General features: G+C 47.6%; 1 protein-coding gene across 1 annotated transcript; it reads right to left on the reverse strand.

Moving 5' to 3' along the window:
* Nucleotides 1-9795: 9795 nt before the first annotated feature.
* On the reverse strand, nt 9796-13070 carry LOC144145669 (nucleoredoxin-like protein 2). Its single transcript, XM_077677335.1, has 3 exons — nt 12861-13070; nt 12411-12514; nt 9796-10199 (listed from the first exon to the last, which is right to left on the reverse strand). Exons 1-3 carry the CDS (start codon nt 13047-13049, stop codon nt 10055-10057), a joined length of 438 nt encoding a protein of 145 aa, XP_077533461.1. The 5' UTR covers nt 13050-13070; the 3' UTR covers nt 9796-10054.
* Between the last annotated feature and the right edge of the window lie 7284 nt (nt 13071-20354).

The raw sequence follows: 20354 nt of genomic DNA on the forward strand, positions 1-20354 counted from the left end.
CAATGATAATTTAGACGAAACAAAAAAAGAGCAAGAAGAGAAGAGAAAGGGAAAAAAACAGCATTGTTAAAGGCGATAGTGAAGGTCTATAAGACTGTTTTTAATTTTCCTTCGACTATTCATCGAAAAGAAGTCGTCTGGCAAAGAATTCAGCACCATCGGGACATAGTATTCGCGAACATATTCACCAAATCTAGTTCTAGTTCGTGGTAAAAGAAAACGATCGCGAGGGCGTAAATCCCACACAGGAGTGTATGGCTGGCAAAATTGCAGAGACCAAATATACTCAAGTACAGCAGTTTGTTTAAACAACAAGGTAAAATCGGGCATGCGCAAAACACGAAAGACATCTTTGTTATCAAGGTCTGGTGTACCATACAAAACGTGTTTGAGTATCGAACGTAAAATAGCATCCACCTTATTTTTCCAGAAATCAGAGCAAAAGTAAAAACAACAAATTCCGTATCTTAATGTGGAATAGGCTAAGGCAAAAGCAATTTGCTTACGTACTGTTAAGGAACAAAGTGATTTGAGCCCGTACATCAAACACGCAGTTTTCCTCAGCTGAGAACATATAAAGGCCAAATGCGTATTCCAAGACATGTTAGAGTCAAAAAATATACCCAAGTATTTAATAGAGTCCACAGGCAAAATAGGAGTGCATTTACAGTTCGAACAACCAGGGACATGCAAAATGCAAAAAAATTGATGTAACATTCGGTATAGGCTTTAGACTATTATGAAAGCAAACAAATTGAGTTTTTTTAGTGTTGATTCGAATTTCGTTGCAGCTAAACCACTTCATTATCTGTTCACAATCATGTTGCAGATTCCCAACGGCACGATCGAAGGCACTATGCCTGAAAACAAGCAGAGTGTCATCCGCGTACTGAAATACCCGGGAATGAAGTACACAGTTTGAAATATCATTAACATATAAGTTAAAAAGCAATGGTGCCAAGATAGACCCTTGCGGAACGCCAGCGTGCAGTACTTGTGGGGAGCTTGTAATTTTACCCAAAACGACATTCTGTCGGCGGTTACGAATGTAATTTTCTAATAGCAACAGGAATGGACCACGGAAACCATATTGGTGCAGTTTGTCAAGCATTACATCGTGGTTTACAGAATGAAATGCTTTTGATACATCAAGAAACACTGAACAGGCAAATTCGTTGTGATCAATGGCATTATTAAGTACATCCGAAAGGTCACCCAATGCTTTTTGTGTACCCCTACCAGCGGTGAAACCATATTGGTTGGACGAAAGTATGTCGTGTTTTTCGATAAAGGAAGTCATGGTAAAAACCAAATGTTTTTCTAGTACGAGGGCAATTGTTGGCAAGATTGATATACCTCGGTAGCTATATTGACACAATTTTTTACGCCTTTCTTGTAAAGAGGTCTAACGAGAGCACTTTTTAAACCTTGTGGCACGATTTGGGTTGCAATAATATTGTTGATGATGGCAAGAATTACACATTTAAGTTTATCAAAATGCTTACAAAGTAATTCAACGGATACGCCATCCAAACCTGGTGATTTCCGCTGGTGAAATCCAGATAAGATATACCTTAAACCTTACTCGGTACAAGGGGGAAGAAACGCAGAATCTTTAACAGAACTAATACTTTGAGTCTTCGGGTTACTACTAACGGCTTGACCAGCAGAGGAAAAGAAACAGTTGAACTCATTAGCGAGGGTAAGTGATGCCGCGCCAAAGTTTTGGGCAATTATATCAGAGGCATGTTTAGCTGTTTTTCCCCGTAACCGATTAATGGTAGACCATGTTTTGGCCGGTCTATTTCGGGAATCGCTGAATACGCTGTGAAAATATTTTCTGTTTTCAGAGCGAAGCACAGCATTTGCTTTGTTACGGGCTGATTTAAATTGGGCTCTTAAATGGTCATTTTTGGTTGAGCGTCTGCAACGGGCCCAGGCCCATTCTCTTTCTGCTATTGCTGCAAGCACCGAAGAATTGATCCAAGGACAATCAATTCTCCGCTGTTTTAAAATAACTGTTCTTTTCGAAGCTTCCAGTATCGTAGTTAACTGGGAAACAAAGCAGTCATAAATATCGCTCGGAGGAGTAGAAGCAAGCAAAAGGTTCCAGTCAAAATTTGCTACTGCCAAGTCCACTTGTCGTTTATCTGTAATTACTACGGAGTGGGATTTCTGCGCATTCGATACGGTATTGTTAGAATCACTGAATACCCGGCACCCGACGAAAAGTGATCTGACATTTTCTGTTCAATAATGAAAGAAACGAATTTCTTATGTTCGAAGCGGACATTCACGTGATCAATGCATGATGACACTATCTTGTCACCTCGAAGCTCGACACGGGTTGGACTATTTATCGCAGCTTCAATTCCTTTATCTGCAAGAGTGTTTAAATAATCAACAACCAATGGTTGCTTATTTTTTATTGTGTTGATATTTACGTCCCCCACCATGCAAAAGTAACCAGAGGGAATACTTATGTCATTTATTTCTTCGATAAAGCGTCGAGTGTTTAGGTTAGGGGGCCGATAGATTGCAAGCAATCTGATATCTGACGTTGCTTTGTGAACATGAATCATGAGGGATTCAGCGGTCACGAGCGAAAAATCGAGCTGATCAGAAGCCCAGTTATTCTTCACGAACACTGCGATGCCGCCCCCCGCCTTATTCCTACGCGTTCGAAAAAAAAACTAGAATATCCTGCTAACGAAAATGGGTGGGTTATGTTCTCCGCAACGTTTATTTCAGTTAGTACGAAAACATCAACTGCATCTTTTAAATTGTGAACAATACAGGAAAATTCATCCCAGTGCTTACGTACACTTCGAATGTTAACATGAATACATGTAAAAAAACCAACAGTGGTTGATAGGAAAGTATTATAAAAACCCGAGAAATCTTTAAATAAAAGATAGTCTGATGACATGAAAGAATCTGGTACGCAGGATTACTTATCCCCTTTAAGCCAGCTGTGTAAGGTCAGTTGCAGGCGAGACGCGAATAGAAGGATCACCCTCCCTCTTCTTGAGGAACGTGTGGCCGTTTTTTACCCAAACGAACTTATATGATTTGTCCTTCGCCGCCGTACGCGCAGCCCAGTACAGCTCCCTGTTTTTCTTCGTCAAGTTTTCTGAGAAAAACACAACTGGAAGGTCACCGTTCTGAGCACATTCTCTGAGTTTTGAACGCTTATCCAACCAGAGGTTCCTAACTTTGACCGAAGTGAACCTAACCAAAACAGGTGCCGGTTTATTTCGAAGAGGGGCTAACCTATGAGCAGCAACAACGTCACCGGAAGAAAAAGGGATGTCAAGCTTTTGAGCAAAATTTGTGAGTATAGCAGGCAGACTCTCATCGGGTGTTACGGGAAGGCAGTGAATTTCTAAGTTTGCTAGTCGGCGGTACTGTTCAGAGTCATTCAGGTCACTCTGAAGTTGTTCAATAATTGAGGCTTGTGAGGTTACACAAGTCTCAAGCTCTTGCACCTGAGATGACAAAGCAGTTACAGTAGCGTCTCGAGCATCATTTTCAGTCAAAATAGTGTCATATTTAGTCGAAAGGTTGTCTAGAGACAGCTGAACTTCACTAACAACAGATTTCAGTGATTCAACTTGAGGTTTCAGCGTAAGAAGCTCATCAATTTTGATCTCCAGGGATGAGAGCGACTCGACACGTTCCTTAATAGACACGAGGATGTCTAGCTTTTCAGTAATGTCAGCTAGTTGCTCAGACATGGTATAGGGATCTGACTGCGAAGCCGCTTGGCCACGGCACTGTTTGCATCGCCACTTATCCCTCCTCGCTCCCATAGAAGCAAACGTTGCTTCAGCGACACCAGCACAAGTGGGCCCCAAGTGATGCGCGCCGAAACACACAGAGCATTTCAAATGTTGTTGGTCTGCTGCAATGTTTTGAGAACACTGTACACATTTTAGTTCGGACATTTCACAGACACTTACAGTTGGCGGCAGATTCTAAAAAAAAAAAAAAAAACTAAGGAAATTGCATGACCATGCTCACCTGCAGTAATGCAAAACAGTGGTCAGCGCCAGTTCGCAACATGCCGCCAACTGCAGCTGCCGTCTTGAACCCGCTCCTTTTTATAGGCGATCTTGAGCAGCCATGCGCCGCCTTGTGGTAGACTGCAGCCGGGCGAAACTGCGCACTCCACAATGCGCAGAAGCAGGATCCAGCAGTGGCACGTGACGCCACGACCCGGCAGCAAGCGATGCGATGCAGATATGGCGGTGTAGTTCAATGAAGAGTGATGGCGGGGAGGAACGCGTCCGTTGCAAGGAGGAGAAGAAAGAAGAAAAAAAACCGTCGACCTGCAGTAATGCAAAACAGTGGTCAGCGCCAGTTCACAACATGCCGCCAACTGCAGCTGCCGTCTTGAACCCGCTCCTTTTTATAGGCGATCTTGAGCAGCCATGCGCCGCCTTGTGGTAGACTGCAGCCGGGCGAAACTGCGCACTCCACAATGCGCAGAAGCAGGATCCAGCAGTGGCACGTGACGCCACGACCCGGCAGCAAGCGATGCGATGCAGATATGGCGGTGTAGTTCAATGAAGAGTGATGGCGGGGAGGAACGCGTCCGTTGCAAGGAGGAGAAGAAAGAAGAAAAAAAACCGTCGACCTGCAGTAATGCAAAACAGTGGTCAGCGCCAGTTCACAACATGCCGCCAACTGCAGCTGCCGTCTTGAACCCGCTCCTTTTTATAGGCGATCTTGAGCAGCCATGCGCCGCCTTGTGGTAGACTGCAGCCGGGCGAAACTGCGCACTCCACAATGCGCAGAAGCAGGATTCAGCAGTGGCACGTGACGCCACGACCCGGCAGCAAGCGATGCGATGCAGATATGGCGGTGTAGTTCAATGAAGAGTGATGGCGGGGAGGAACGCGTCCGTTGCAAGGAGGAGAAGAAAGAAGAAAAAAAACCGTCGACCTGCAGTAATGCAAAACAGTGGTCAGCGCCAGTTCACAACATGCCGCCAACTGCAGCTGCCGTCTTGAACCCGCTCCTTTTTATAGGCGATCTTGAGCAGCCATGCGCCGCCTTGTGGTAGACTGCAGCCGGGCGAAACTGCGCACTCCACAATGCGCAGAAGCAGGATCCAGCAGTGGCACGTGACGCCACGACCCGGCAGCAAGCGATGCGATGCAGATATGGCGGTGTAGTTCAATGAAGAGTGATGGCGGGGAGGAACGCGTCCGTTGCAAGGAGGAGAAGAAAGAAGAAAAAAAACCGTCGACCTGCAGTAATGCAAAACAGTGGTCAGCGCCAGTTCACAACATGCCGCCAACTGCAGCTGCCGTCTTGAACCCGCTCCTTTTTATAGGCGATCTTGAGCAGCCATGCGCCGCCTTGTGGTAGACTGCAGCCGGGCGAAACTGCGCACTCCACAATGCGCAGAAGCAGGATCCAGCAGTGGCACGTGACGCCACGACCCGGCAGCAAGCGATGCGATGCAGATATGGCGGTGTAGTTCAATGAAGAGTGATGGCGGGGAGGAACGCGTCCGTTGCAAGGAGGAGAAGAAAGAAGAAAAAAAACCGTCGACCTGCAGTAATGCAAAACAGTGGTCAGCGCCAGTTCACAACATGCCGCCAACTGCAGCTGCCGTCTTGAACCCGCTCCTTTTTATAGGCGATCTTGAGCAGCCATGCGCCGCCTTGTGGTAGACTGCAGCCGGGCGAAACTGCGCACTCCACAATGCGCAGAAGCAGGATCCAGCAGTGGCACGTGACGCCACGACCCGGCAGCAAGCGATGCGATGCAGATATGGCGGTGTAGTTCAATGAAGAGTGATGGCGGGGAGGAACGCGTCCGTTGCAAGGAGGAGAAGAAAGAAGAAAAAAAACCGTCGACCTGCAGTAATGCAAAACAGTGGTCAGCGCCAGTTCACAACATGCCGCCAACTGCAGCTGCCGTCTTGAACCCGCTCCTTTTTATAGGCGATCTTGAGCAGCCATGCGCCGCCTTGTGGTAGACTGCAGCCGGGCGAAACTGCGCACTCCACAATGCGCAGAAGCAGGATTCAGCAGTGGCACGTGACGCCACGACCCGGCAGCAAGCGATGCGATGCAGATATGGCGGTGTAGTTCAATGAAGAGTGATGGCGGGGAGGAACGCGTCCGTTGCAAGGAGGAGAAGAAAGAAGAAAAAAAACCGTCGACCTGCAGTAATGCAAAACAGTGGTCAGCGCCAGTTCACAACATGCCGCCAACTGCAGCTGCCGTCTTGAACCCGCTCCTTTTTATAGGCGATCTTGAGCAGCCATGCGCCGCCTTGTGGTAGACTGCAGCCGGGCGAAACTGCGCACTCCACAATGCGCAGAAGCAGGATCCAGCAGTGGCACGTGACGCCACGACCCGGCAGCAAGCGATGCGATGCAGATATGGCGGTGTAGTTCAATGAAGAGTGATGGCGGGGAGGAACGCGTCCGTTGCAAGGAGGAGAAGAAAGAAGAAAAAAAACCGTCGACCTGCAGTAATGCAAAACAGTGGTCAGCGCCAGTTCACAACATGCCGCCAACTGCCGCCAACATTTCTTCACAAAATTGTTCATGGTGACCTCTCTTGCGTAGACCCCTTAACTGTTTAGAGTTTAGTGTTCCACAAAGGCCCACCAGGTCGCATCGCCCTTTCATGACCGCTGCGCGCAACTCCAATCATTCTCCTGTGCGCAGAATACAGAATTGTTACAACCGCTTCTCTGAACGCCTTGACATCTTTCAAAGTTCCTTTACAATTTACCGTACTGCACTGTTGAATACAGTATGTTAAGCATCTTTAATATCTCTGTCGTTCGTTTTTCTTTTTTTTTTCATTGCCGGAATTTGGTTTCTCTGCGGTTCTGTTTAACCAAATGATAGTTGCCTACTTTTGAAACCGTTTTTTTATCATGCTTGTCTTATCATTTGTCTCTATACTCTTGTCATTGTTTTTGTCGTTTTACTGTCAAACTTTGTTCTCTGCTTGTTGTGTGGTCTTTACAATAGGCTGAGCCACAAAGGCATCTTCTTTTTTTCTTTTTTACCTGTACCCAGGCTCCGCCTGTGCTTCATTTCTATCATTTTCACTACTTCAATTTGTGTGTATCTTGTCGCTTGTTTGTTTCTTGCAATATGTTTCTTGTATTTTGTTTTCATGTAACAATCCGTGCGCCAGCACTCAGGCCTCTGGCTGTTCCTGGGCACGTAAATAAACATGATTGATTGATTGATTGATTGATTGATTGATTGATTGATTGATTGATTGATCATTATTATTATAGAAATAAATCATCAAGCCTTGCGCGACTTATATAGTACAAGCTTCGCCAATTTTGTTTTGTTTCGCTCCTCATGGTAATCGATCTCATACGTAAGGGCTTTTCCTTTAAATTTTTCCTTCCTTTTAATTTAAAGTGGTAGAAATGAATAACAATAATAATAATAGTTTTATTCCTACTCAGACCAGGTGGAGCCAGGCGCCGAGCGCTGCAAAATTACGCCCACCTCCCCTCGCGGGAACTCTGGTGTGATGCGACGCTGAGGGTGGTTAAAGCGCATCGGAGAGCAACCGTCGACCGAAAGGCCGCCGGAGAGCGGCACACCGGTTATATGCGCAGCGCGCCCGAAGGAGAGGAGGCCGCGGAGAGAGAGAGTACTGCACATGCGCAGCACCGCGCGCAGCGCCGCCCACCGGCGGAGTGAGAGCGCGCTGGGCCGCACACGCGCAGATGTTGAGAGAGTGTTCGCTCTCACCTGGGCACGCGCCGGCGCCAGTGCGTCTGCCGCGGCTATGACGCAACACAATCCAACACAATCAACTTTAATCCAATCCAATCTCAATTCAATTCAAGTCAAGCCAAGCCAAGCCAATCGAATCCAATCCAAAGCCCCTCGCGAGAGACTCGCTGCGCTGAGGCATTCCGCTGAGGAGCGGTTCGCCACGGGCGGCGCAATTCGCTGAAGCGATGGTGGTGCCATACAACGGCCGCCCGGTCCTATAGGAAACAGACGAACGACCGACGGAGCCTGTAATGATGACAGCGCCGATAGACCCCTTGTGGACGATGACCCCCTTCCCATCTTGTGGCTTCGCCGTGTCCCCCTCCTTCGGCGGAAGTGTTGTGGCGGCCACTGGCACCTCCTTCGAGGAGCGTCCCTTTGGGATGGCCTTGCCGGCGACCTTCGTCGCAGCTAAGGGGAAGGTTTTCTTTTTCTCCCGACCTTCGGGAGCGGGTAAGGGGAAACCGGGGGGGGGGGGGGTCAAAACCCTAATTGGCAGGTGCGCTGCGGTGGGGAGGCGGCTTCGCTTGCGACCGCTCGGGCATCATGCAATGAGTTTGTCGAGAGCTGCGATTGTGAGCGGTCGCACGAAGACTCGCTCCCGCTGCGGTTTCTGGGCGCCAGAACCCCACGCACCTTTAAGCCAACCGTGCGGCGGTTTGGCACCGTTTTGGCCTCCGGGCCCTCATCAGGGATCGCGCAGCGATAACCCCTCCTTATGTGCTGCGGCGCCGCTTAATTGTAATCCAGTTTTCTTCTTGTCTTGTGCTGTTTCGTCGTCTGCTGTGAATATCGTTGTAAATAGACTTTTTCTTCATCATCTACTTGCCTCGTCTCGTCATCGGGTCCTTCACCACCCTCCACGACGACACCAACCACCTTCAACAACGAACCAAACCGAACCAAACTAGTGCAAGTAATCGAGAATGGCATGGTGGGCTAGCTATCACACGCACAACGAAACAGGAAACACTGGTCTAAAGTTTTTACTACAACACGTTCTGGTAGAGTGCCAATATGTTGTCAATGAGTGTCAATGAGCTAAAGACAAAGTACAACATTGTTGATCATCTCAATCTCGGGAATGTTGTAATTGAAATAGCTAACGTTGTTTACGGTTCAACGAATTTATGCTCTGGGACAGCCATTTTGAGCAAATCCATAGAAATATTTCGTGTGTAGCAGGTATTTTTCGTAAGGTGCAGTGTAGGCAACCAACGAAAACTAAGTTTTGATTTACCATGCATTATTTCAGTCACATCTCAACTACTGTCCTTTAGTTTGGGGCACCGTAACCGCCACAAATATGCACAAACTTTTACTATTACAAAAACAGGCCTTACGGGCGATTGCTCGTGTTCCACCTTTATCACCTTCCAGTCCCTTGTTTTCTAAATACCACGTCGTGAAATTCAATCACATTTACGACTTTCGCCTTTTCCGACTATATAAAACTCAAATACAAAACGATGTTACTTTTCTGTCTGACCGCGCTAGCTTACACCACAACTTAATTTCCCATGACACACGATACCATGAACACTGGCACATAAACTCTGCTCGCACAAATTACGGTCTCCAGACTCTATCGTACACCTTGCCTTTAGCGCTAAACAAATATGATTTTGACGATTTATCCATTCGCTCTAAGTCTTCAGTAACCTCCGAGCTATGTTTTTTTGTTTTTAAAATACGGCATGAAGGCCAGATTTGGTGTAAATGGTTTAAATAACTATTTTATTGTGCTTTCATTTTGCCTTTTTGTTGTTGTTTGCTTGCTTGCTTTTGTTCGCTTGCATTTTTGTATTGTGTATTTTTTTCCTGCCTCTTCCCTGCTGATGGTGTCGTGGGGGGTGGGAGCTCCGTCAAGCCTTTTTTTCCCTGTCTCCTCAGCCATTGTACTTGACTGAAATGAAGAAATTCAACTTCATTTACTTGATTAAAAGCAATGACCTGGACTTCTCTTGTGCAAAACATCCCAAAATAGATACACAGAAAAAAAAATACCACACCTTTTTTTGTCATTTAAGAAAATGCCCAGCACTATTTCCGTTCTTGCAATACTTTTGCACCCAAACATTTAAACCAGTGTCAATGTGATGTTCAAATTTACGAATTGCACAAACGTTTATTAAGGTTCAAATGCAATGAGGAGGGCTGAGGCCAGGAAATCTGATCCAATCAAATTATAATGATAATAATCAGATTGCCCTTTGCCATAACGCTTTCATCGAGCCAGAAATGGTCGTTTCCCTTCCGCTTCTTATCCTTTGACGCTCAAATGGTGCTGAGCCAGTCTTTGAAGGCCTGGCCAGACTTGTCCTGGACTGCGGGCCTCCCGTTGGCGCAGACGAGGGAGCCGTCCGCTTTCAGGACCACCAGCGTCGGTATGGCAGCCACCCGGAAACGGGCCTTGAGCACCCTGCGAGGTCAGATCTGATTGGATTGGATGGGATTGGGTTGGATTACATTAAATAGATGGAGAAAGGGAAAGAGAGAGGTAGAAATACATACTAATTACAAAACGCACTCACTGCGCGTGATTTTAATTTGGTCAGATTCGGGTAAGACTGGATTTTCGGGTAAGACTTAAAATCGAAACTAGATTTTATTGTTCTTATTGAAACAAAAATTCTCAGCGCGAAGAAACAAAAGTGCATTTTCTTTTCAAATTGACTCTGCTCAAGCAATAGCCGAGCCGTATTTCTATTTTTCAAAGACGACAGTCTTTCTTTAGCTACTTAAACGCAGAAATTTTGGTCTGTCTGTCTGTGGCTCGGTTCTTTCTTTTTTTATTTTTTTTCTTCTTTGACAGGATGACAAATTCAGCCCCCGGGCCAAAGTGAAACAATACCTCCTCAATAATCTTATATACCCGCGGCCAAATCCGAACGTCTAAGTCGGACGGTTTAATGTTCATAATTGTCAACATTGTTCAACGAGAACAAGACATTACGCAAATATAAGGCAGAAAATCAATACAGAAGTGATATGTACAGTGTTTCTTTATAAAAACAATTCATGGATGCTTCATTTTTGCTAAATGAAATACTACATCCACTGCAAAAAAGAATTCACTCCGGCACCTGCTGTCGCCCGCGCCACTATAGCTCCTGGTGGCATTTTAAGAAATCAAGCTGCAACCGTTACTAAAGGTTTCACTATACTCGGTTACAACTTAAAAACGGTAACGGAAGTTGCCACTGTGCCTCATCACTGCAGCCGGGTGTCACTCTGCGCGGCGCAAGTAGCGCGTTCTGGGAACATTTTGAACATGGCACGAGCCGTTTCCACGATTTGTCGGACTTAATACGCTTATAAACTACTGCAGCGAAGACAAACAACCTACGTGGGAAAAGGCAGACGATAACACGCATTCATAGCATTCATAGCGGAGTGATACCGTACATGAGCTGTTCCCGAGTATAGATACGCTCCACGTTCTGCTTGGAACGCACGTGGAGTAAGGTAACGTGGTTCTGTAAACGATCACTCCGAAACACAGTAGACATGGCAACACTACCGTACACAGACCTCAAGCCACACATTAGACAACAACTCCGTAAAACTTGGCAAGCAGACTGGAGCGAACAGACAGACAACAAACTACACGTAATAAAACCACACTTGGGACAATACACAACTGACTCACACAGCAGGCACATTGAAGTCACCTTAGCTAGATTACGGATAGGCCATACACATGTGACGCACTCGCACCTGCTCACGGGATCTCCAAGACCCCTGTGTAGACGGTGTGGGGAGGGCCTATCCGTAGTCCACATACTCATACAATGCAAGGCACTTGACGCAACACGACTCAAACACTTCAGACAACTGTACAGACAACATATTCCCCTACACCCATCCCTGTTTCTAGGTGACGATGCCATGGTTTCTGTGAAACGCGTTTTTAAATATTTGTCAGACGTCAAGTTTTTAAACCTCATTCCCTATCACGCATCATGAAATCTGGCCCTATACACCAGCCATCACCATCATCTTTATTGATCTTACTAAGTCCAGTTTACACGTTTTATACCTACCTTTTGTGGTAATCACTTCTTTTCATTAAATAAGTTCTCTGGCGCTCTTTGCCCTCGTCGGCCTTGCGCCATTAAACAAAAAAACCATCATCATCATCTGTAAACGATCAAGTAGGGCGCCTTGATTAACGCGCGTATCCGCCGTACGGTAGCGCTGGCAACGAGGCGCCCGGCCTGGAGCAGTTTAACGCGGTAAATTTAAATTGACTTGAGAAAACCTCCAGCATGTTTGCCTTGGGAGGAGCGCGAAGGAAGAGGAACAGCATGAGAGGTGAGCGGGAAAGCTAAGGGAGGCATTTACGTAGTAAATGTCGACGAAAGACTACCGTCTTATGTGGACATTTGCAGCGAGAGGAGCAGATACGCGGCCATTTTTTTTTCATATCCTTTGTAATTCCTTCTCACTTTTTTTCTCGATGGCAAATCAAACGAACAATCACTGAAGTTTCAAGGCGACCTTCCGTTAAGCTACACATAGAAGACTTTGCAAGCAAATGTGATCACCTTGCTACACTCCTCTTCGCGTTCTGTATGTGTCAGTAGGGTGGGAACGTTGTGGGGGGTGCTGTGAAAGGGTGCATACTCACGACTGGAGCTGGTCGCCGTAAGGGAGCGTGAACCAGTCACCGTGGGCACTTTTCACGTAATTCATCATTTCGCTCGCGTTCCGATCCGACGATACGAACACCACCTGCACGCGCACCCGAACGAGTCAGCGCTGCCGGTGCAAGACGAATGCGCAACAACCCGCTTCTACTGTCGTCACCAACCGCTGCCGGTGGTGTGTCCTTTAAGTGCGAAGCAGTCTTTGTTGCTGCGAATAAAAAACGTGTGCACTACCATATATAGTTTGTACGTTTGTTGTAACCCGATTATGTAGCCCTCCGCGCTAACCAGCTTTTTTGCATAAAAGGCGCTTGTCAGGTGAAGAAGGATGACGATACAAATCCAAAGCTTCGCTCGAAGGGAGCGCCCATTGTCGAAATTCGGCGCGATATCCAAAGGGTACACGCGGTAGAGCAGAGGAGAGTACGTGCCTCGATGGGAAGGGATTCCTCCTTGGCCGCGCGGTAGGCGTCGGCCAGCATTGGTGTGAACATGCGGCAGGGCGGGCACCACTGGGCCGCGAAGTAGATGCAGATGAGCCGATTGTTGCGCAGTGCCGTCGAGGCCGCCAGCGAGGAGCCGTCCTTCTTCAGCAGGCTCTTGCCCTTGAACAGGTCCATCCCCGGCCGCCGTAAAGGATGCGAACGGGCACCGACGCTTTTTTTCTCGGGCGCTGCATATCCATAGCATAGACTTAGCATATTCATTCAACTCAATCAACGGTTTCCGGAGTGGGAGGACTCAAGAATTTCTGGAGCCCTGATTTGTGACTTCGTCGAGCGTATGGCAGAGGGTATCTTTCTTTTTCTATTTCACTGTAATGCAAAAGTACACTGGCCAAATTTTGTCCGTAATCTCCCAAGAAAAACGTCAGCCCCCTCAAAACCGCTGGCACAGATGTTACGCGCTTATACGACGTCACTGATGCTACCTTAGTTTTCTATATTTCAAGGTTTACCCATTTGACGTCGTCATCGACTTTTGTTTCAAAGTTGACACGACGATCAAGACTACATAATTTCTATTGAAAATTTGCCCCGTTAGAGAAATGGTCATGCCGTTTTAACCCAAACTTCAAATACCCAAGTCAGATTATCAGGAACACAGCTGAGTGGCCAGTCACCAGCCACTTTGCCGTAGTGCCTGCCCATTTGATGTCACAGGTAGTACCTATAATCAGCAACTGCCCAGTGAAGCTAAACATGTGTCGGCAATTGTATTGTTGCCTCTGGTTTTGTTCGGTGCCGCTGCTTGATCGAATGATAGCATAAAGTTATTACACTGAAGGCTCTGACTTTAATGCCTCACAATGACGCCACACGTGAGGCAATTTCATGGCGGGAAATCTTTACATTCTGAAATATGGGTATGTGAAACCTTTTTTTTTTTTTTTTTGAAGCTTCGACTTTATTCATAAGGATTGAACGAACGTACTCAGAATTCTTCCTGCACACTCTAAATTCACGCAACGTTTTGGTACTCCATCATGTAGACTGACGACAGAAAACATTGCTCTGATGAACCACGAGGCAAGTCACGCGCAAGCGGTTGTAAGTTCCATTTACGTTTACGCCGAGATATTCCTTCTGTAAGCAAATGAAGCAAGAAAAAAGGCGCAACGTAGTTCAGGAACGCTAATCCGCCGTGACTCCTCCGCTCTCTTTCGCACTGCACTTGCGCATTGCGCTTGCACATTGCACTAGCACTGGCCAGCAACTTGCTCTCTATTCTGTGATGTTCCACAGGGTGATGTTCCGCTTTGAGCTGCTGCTGACAGCGTTCAACTACCGAACTTCGGCAGTTAAAATGTGTCAATTATGAGTGGGAACGAGGTTTAATAGGGCAGCTTCCGTTGAAGGGAAGCTCAGGTAGCACACGCAGGGCAGCTGACGCTGAAAGGGCGGTAAGACAGCTGGTTCTTGTTTTGGAACGTTTGTGTACTTGTGTGTATGGCCACGTGTGGCTTCGGTGAGTAGTCGGCGCGCACGAAATAACAACGAAACGGCGTTTCTCTGGAGTGCTTACCTCGGAGATTTCGGTGGTCAGCCGTTCCACAATTTCGAAAATAAAACAACGGAGGGCAGCCCCGGAAGTGAGCGTGAGGAATGTGTTCGTCTGTTGTGATTGATTGATCGATTGATTGATTGGTTGATTGATTGATTGATTGATTGATTGATTGATTGATTGATTGATTGATTGATTGATTGATTGATTGATTGAGGGGTTTAACGCGCCGACGCAACGCAGGCGATGAGACCCCCCGTAGTGGAGGGCTCCGGATTAATTTTGACCACCTGGGGATTTTAACGTGCGCCGAAATCTCGTACACACGGGCGTTTTTGCTTTTCGCCTCCATCAGAAAAGCGGACGCCGCGGCCGGGAATCGAACCCGCGACTTCGTGCTCAGCAGCGCAACGCCTTAGCCACTGAGCCACCGCGGCAGGTTGTTCGTTTGTTGTGATAGCAGTGGCAATGCATTTGAAGCGGGAGTCGGAGATTATGACGAGGATTATGTTCGCATTTATTATGATGAGTACGGCTGTGATGGTGATGGCCATGAAAACAAGTGGCGGATGTCCACACGGGAAAACGTTCCCCATGCGAGGAGAGGTGCAAATTCTCGTGTTCCCCAATTTCTCTCAGCGCATGTCAGTTCTTGTTTGCAAACCACGAAAGCCGGTCTCCACCAACTCATCAAGTTCTGTCCCGAATTCAAATGATACCTCACCTTCACACTCCCTAGAAATGAACCTTCAGTTTCCATAAGCGTGCACACTATCGATACCCCTGCACTCACACTCGTAGCGCAATTTTCGATGAACAGCGGTCTTGCCCGAGTAGTCCAGAGCGGCGAGTCTGCTCGCCTCGGCGGCCAATGTTCTGTACCGAGAACCCCTTGGTTTCCATCGTATTGATTACGCTTATAGCAGGGATTCTCACGCGAAGGGGAGGTGGGCGTAATTTTTCATTTTCACCATGCAATGCACATGCAGTACACGTATGCTCAGGTATGGTCTTTATTGCAGACGAGTATGAGTGCCTTGTGATCCGTAAAGTGCACAGTTAGGGGCTCGACGATTGCATCAAGCAATCGTCGAGTACTGCGAGAGAGTGCAAGCGTAACGCGGACGACCGTCGACTGAAACCGTCGGAGCGCGGCATGCCGCTTTATATTCACAGCGCCTGAAGGAGAGGAGAGCGCGGAGTGAGAGCGCACTGCGCAAACCAACACCGACTGGATACGAGGCCATATGCCACGTGTTCACAATGGCACCTACGTCACGGGGTGGAGGCCCTCTTCATCGGAGCAACGCCAACCCGCAGCTGTTTGGGAGAGAGTGTTCGCTATCGGAGAGAGGAGAGGTAGAGAGGCGCAGCTGTGTGGACAACGCCGGACAGACGTAGGAAGGACAGAGGGGCGAGCATGAGATGCGTTGCATCTAAAAACCATTAAGGCATTGCCGCCGTTGTAGTGCAGCTCAATAGCCCTCGCCTTCAGATGGCTGCAGCTATAGACGTGACAAAGTTCATTTTCTGGTTCATCATGACCACTTTATCCTTGACTTTGATTCTTGCGTGAAAGTCCCGCAGGGACGTTGACTAAGCCTTGAACGACGACTTCCAGGCACCCTTCAAACACGTGGCGTTGACCAGCATCACGCTGGTAGGAGGGCCCACGGTGTCCCGTTAGAGCAAGTCGGCAATCATGGACACGGTCGCAGTCTTAGCCTACTCGTTAATATCGGCGCGACTGGCCCCGCTGGTCTTGTAGAAGTCTACCGGAACGATATTTGAGTCGTAGTACTCTTTCAGAAAGTTCGCGTAGCTGTCTAGTATGGGTCGCTGTAGATGCGGTTCGCGACGTACGAGTGCACCTTTCGGGAGTGGCTCGAGAGCTTCGGCAAGAGCTCGCCGATCATCTCAATTATCTTGCCGCACTTGGCGCGGAGGACGGGGAAAAGCTCATCCGGTATCTTGGAACTCGTTCCGACAAAGGCGATGGCCAGGTTTACTGAGACACCGGGCGGCGCATATATGTCTTATGTTGTCTCGGTGTTCTCCCCTGGAGTGCGGAAGCTAGTTGTACACACCAAACGTTTTTATGGCCTTGTCGCATATGAAACGTGTAGTATAGGTGGGATAAAGGTGCACGTCATCACACCTTTTCTCTTAGATTGAAACACCCTAATTTGTAGCTTTACACTGTTTTTGTGCGACAAAAGGGGTGTTGACCGACCGCAACACCCTCGCTTTTCTGTAGGGCGTGAAATTTGTGTTCAGTTTCAAAAAGAGCAAAACAAAAAGGCAGCGGGGCTGGAGGTCAACCTTCCTTCTTACAGTTTTGCTACGCTTTGCTAGGTTTAGTTAGGTTTCCCGAAGTTCTTACTAGGCTAAGTGCTGAAGGGTGAGGTCAAGTTTAGCCGGATTTTACAAGGCCGTTCCGGTCGCCCCTTCACACTGACTGGGGATCCCAGGGGGAAACAAGCTAGGCCCGCTGTTTCGCGTATCTCCAACCTTGCACCACTATAGTGCGAACTCAACCGTTTTATTTACGTTTTAGTAGCCCAAAAATGACTATCAGTTTTGAATTGGTAGGTGCGCATACGCATATCCCCTCTGTGCTTACACTCAAGCAGGAGTGAAAACCGGCTTCACTGTAACCCGATGTGTTGTGGTGCACCCTTTACAGGCGACGAGGTCTGTTTTTCTTTTTTGCTAACGCCACCCGACCAAGCCCAAACTTAAAGCTCCGGTGTTAATACCAATTCATATTGTTTTAAACACAGTGAGGTACCGAACATTCCCCACTCGTAAAAAATCTCCTAGTCCATCCGTGAAAAATGGTAGAAAAGACCTCGAAAGTTGAAGGTTTTTTGCACACGTTTGTTATGTTCCAGCACCTTAATATCTTTATACCCGTGGGACAAAAAGGGTGTTGACATATTGAACACCCTTCTGGAAGAGTGTTTAAAGCATGTGAATTATGTTTAGTACTTGATAAAATTTCATGACTGCTTGAGCATTATAACTACAGCACTTTTCCCACTCTGTCTCACGATTAAAAAGTTTTTGCAAATCCGCATGCTGACTTGTGCATGCTGGCAGTAAGATGCATATTTCCGAAATTAGCTCGAAAATATTTTATTTTTGTGACAAGCCCACCGACTCTATCAGAGGACTTTCCTCTGCTGGCTACAAAAGCAAGAAGAAATTTACTTGTAATTCAAGTAAGTATAGACCTGCTCTCCCTCTGCATCCCGTTGGTCTTCTTGCTCAATTCATTTCTGGTCCAAGTGTGACTTGTGGGTGTTGAATGTGTGAGTTTATGTTGTACTGTGCGCTCAGGTGATCCACATTGTCAGGCGAGCTGCGCCGCCCGCACCCTTATTTTAGGGTGCTCAGCAGCCTTACACCCTTGTTTAAGGGTGTTCACAAAAATTGGGCCCGTCTCCCCACGAGGGGGGACTCGAGTAAATGCGTCGCGTAGGGGGTGGGTGTATTGCGTTAACGTTAGTGTTTGGGGGGTGGTGGTGGGGTGGTAGTGAATGTGTTAACTATTATTGCTTATTACTACTAATTATTATTATTTCTTTCATATATTAATTATTACTTTCGTGATTTTGCAACTCGAGTCCCCCCTCGTGGAGAGATGGGCCCAATTTTTCTTTTTTTTGTGACGCAAGAAGTGAAGGCAAGGAGTAGGTTGTTGTAAGTCGTTATTTATTTATTTGTTGCTGTTGTCGTTGTATTGGACGCTGAAAACGGCGGCTTCGTGGTCGCTAAAGTGTACTGTTAAGGGGTCTTTAAGCAGTGGTCGTGCGTTGCAGCAACTGGTGAAGACGAGATCGATGCAACTGCTGCCGTGTATCAGCAGCTTCTTGACGTAGTTTAAATGAGTCAAGGATATAAGGCGCGTTCGTACCCTTTGATTCTGTGTCGCTTTTGTGGCGCAGTGGGAAGAGCACCATGTACCTCGCGTTCCGCCCACAGGGTCGTGGGATCGAAACCAGGCGCCGATAACTATTCTTTTTTTTATATAGTGTAGGGGGAGGGGTGCGGACCAGTTGTTGAGAGCGAGGAGGGTAGCGTGATGCGTGAGAGGAGGAGTGGGGGACAGGGCGCACCTGCGCGCTGAGCTGTTGCGGACGGACGGCGGACGCTACGTGTGAGTTAAAGAAATGCTCTGCATTTAAAAAGCGGAGACCGATGCGATTTTTTCAAGGAAATGCTTACAACATGACCGTTACAAAGTAGAATGTAATGGCTTAACATCCCAGCTTATTTGGTGTTCACGGCTGTACGAATATGCGAGTGACGGCACAAATGCATCTTGCGGCGACGGGCCTCAGCGTAGACGACGCATCCGCATACACCGCATGCATACATGGGGCCCATTACCGTTCCCTCCTATACTTCATCCACTAAGCGAACATTTTCATGTTCATCTAACCAACTTTCGTCATCACCAACTCATACCCCCTCATCTATGCCCTGTGGCAAAATAAACGCTCTCAGAGAACTGAACTTTGACCGCCTACTGGCCATCGCATGGTTTAAAGAGCCGTCCTCTCAGCTTGCAGGGGCTAAACAAGCAATAGAAAAAGGCATACGTACTTGAATAAGGAGTGGATGGAAGACTTGGCGTCCGACGTAGCAGCACTGAGGCTTGACTTCACTTCTTCGCACTTGCACGTGCGCTCGCTCTGAGGAGATCTGGTGGGGTTGATGACGATCATTATCGCAGTGGGGACGATACTGTTTCTAAGGCTCTTCCATGAACAAAAGGACAACACAACACATTACAAGGACCTTGTCGCTGATGCAGTGATTGCTAAACCATTAGTGTACAATTGCCTTACGTGTCCTATCATCATGATCGCCACCATCATCCTTTTCTCTTGCCGTCTTTTGCTTCTTCTCTCGTTGACATGACTCGGCACATACCCGCGTTCAGATCACTAAACAACGAGGGAACTCAGCGGGGACGCACTTTGCTACTCGCCCAATTCCTCCTTCTGTAGTGAGCATGCTCAGGTTACTCTGTATGCCTGCGTTTCTGTAACCGGGGTATTGTACCCATGTTACACGGGGCAGCTACAACGGCATTTAACGCAAACGGCAGTAGAATGCCGTAAAGGCCCTGGGAACTGAAATGTGGTGGCTGTGCTCACACGGCACTTTCCATGTTTAGTTCTGTTTGAATGATTTATCACCTGACTTGATTTTTTGCCTCGCGAACTCAAAAAAAAAATCTTATCTCTAATTATTTCCCGCGCTTCTTTTTTCAAAGTCTATTCCCTTCAAGTTAACACCTCAAGTTAACACCTTGGATGAGCTTGTCCATCAGCGTCGGTCCGCCCGCATGCATAAACTCACCTTTGTTGCTGAGGCAGCGGCGTTAGGAAACTACATGGGTCGTTCACTACCCACATCTCTAGCCTGCGTCGTTACCAGGCCACCTTGGCTATACCATTAGGTGACCGACAACAGGCCACTAACGCGACTTCACAATCGATGCAACGGACATACTGATACGCTTTTCACGGTCGCACAAGAACTGGCGGCTGAGTCTCAACCCCAGGTGGTCCAGGCATTTGTGGACGCTCGGGCCAAGGACTATGTGGTGACGACAACACTACAATGCCCTTCCCACCCAGAGACCTGTCAAACGTGCTTCTACGAAACACACCGAACCCTGCCGTCTATGCTGGATGAGCTTACGGCCATCCGGGACGGCTTGCAAGCACTAACGCCTGCTCTTCATTAGGCCCCTGGAGGTACTACTTTACAAATTTATACAGACTCCACGGCAGCCATACGTGATTTACGTCGAGTGAATAACAACTCGGCTATCTCGAGGGACATTCATGACGTACTGGATACGTACCCCTGCCCTCTGCGGCTCTCGTGGGTCCGGCGAAATA

The sequence above is a fragment of the Haemaphysalis longicornis genome, unplaced genomic scaffold (assembly GCF_048455015.1).
Source record: "Haemaphysalis longicornis isolate Haplotype H1 unplaced genomic scaffold, Haemaphysalis longicornis Haplotype H1 scaffold_7, whole genome shotgun sequence".
NCBI lineage: Eukaryota > Metazoa > Arthropoda > Arachnida > Ixodida > Ixodidae > Haemaphysalis > Haemaphysalis longicornis.

Excerpts from the sequence above, each read along its gene's own strand:
- LOC144145669 (XM_077677335.1), bottom strand. The coding sequence starts at position 13,049 with ATGGACCTGTTCAAGGGCAAGAGCCTGCTGAAGAAGGACGGCTCCTCG. Across the intron at positions 12,515-12,860 it reads AGGAATCCCTTCCCATCGAG|GTGGTGTTCGTATCGTCGGA; the intron begins GCACGTACTCTC and ends GTGCGCGTGCAG. Across the intron at positions 10,200-12,410 it reads TACGGCGACCAGCTCCAGTC|GGTGCTCAAGGCCCGTTTCC; the intron begins GTGAGTATGCAC and ends CTGACCTCGCAG.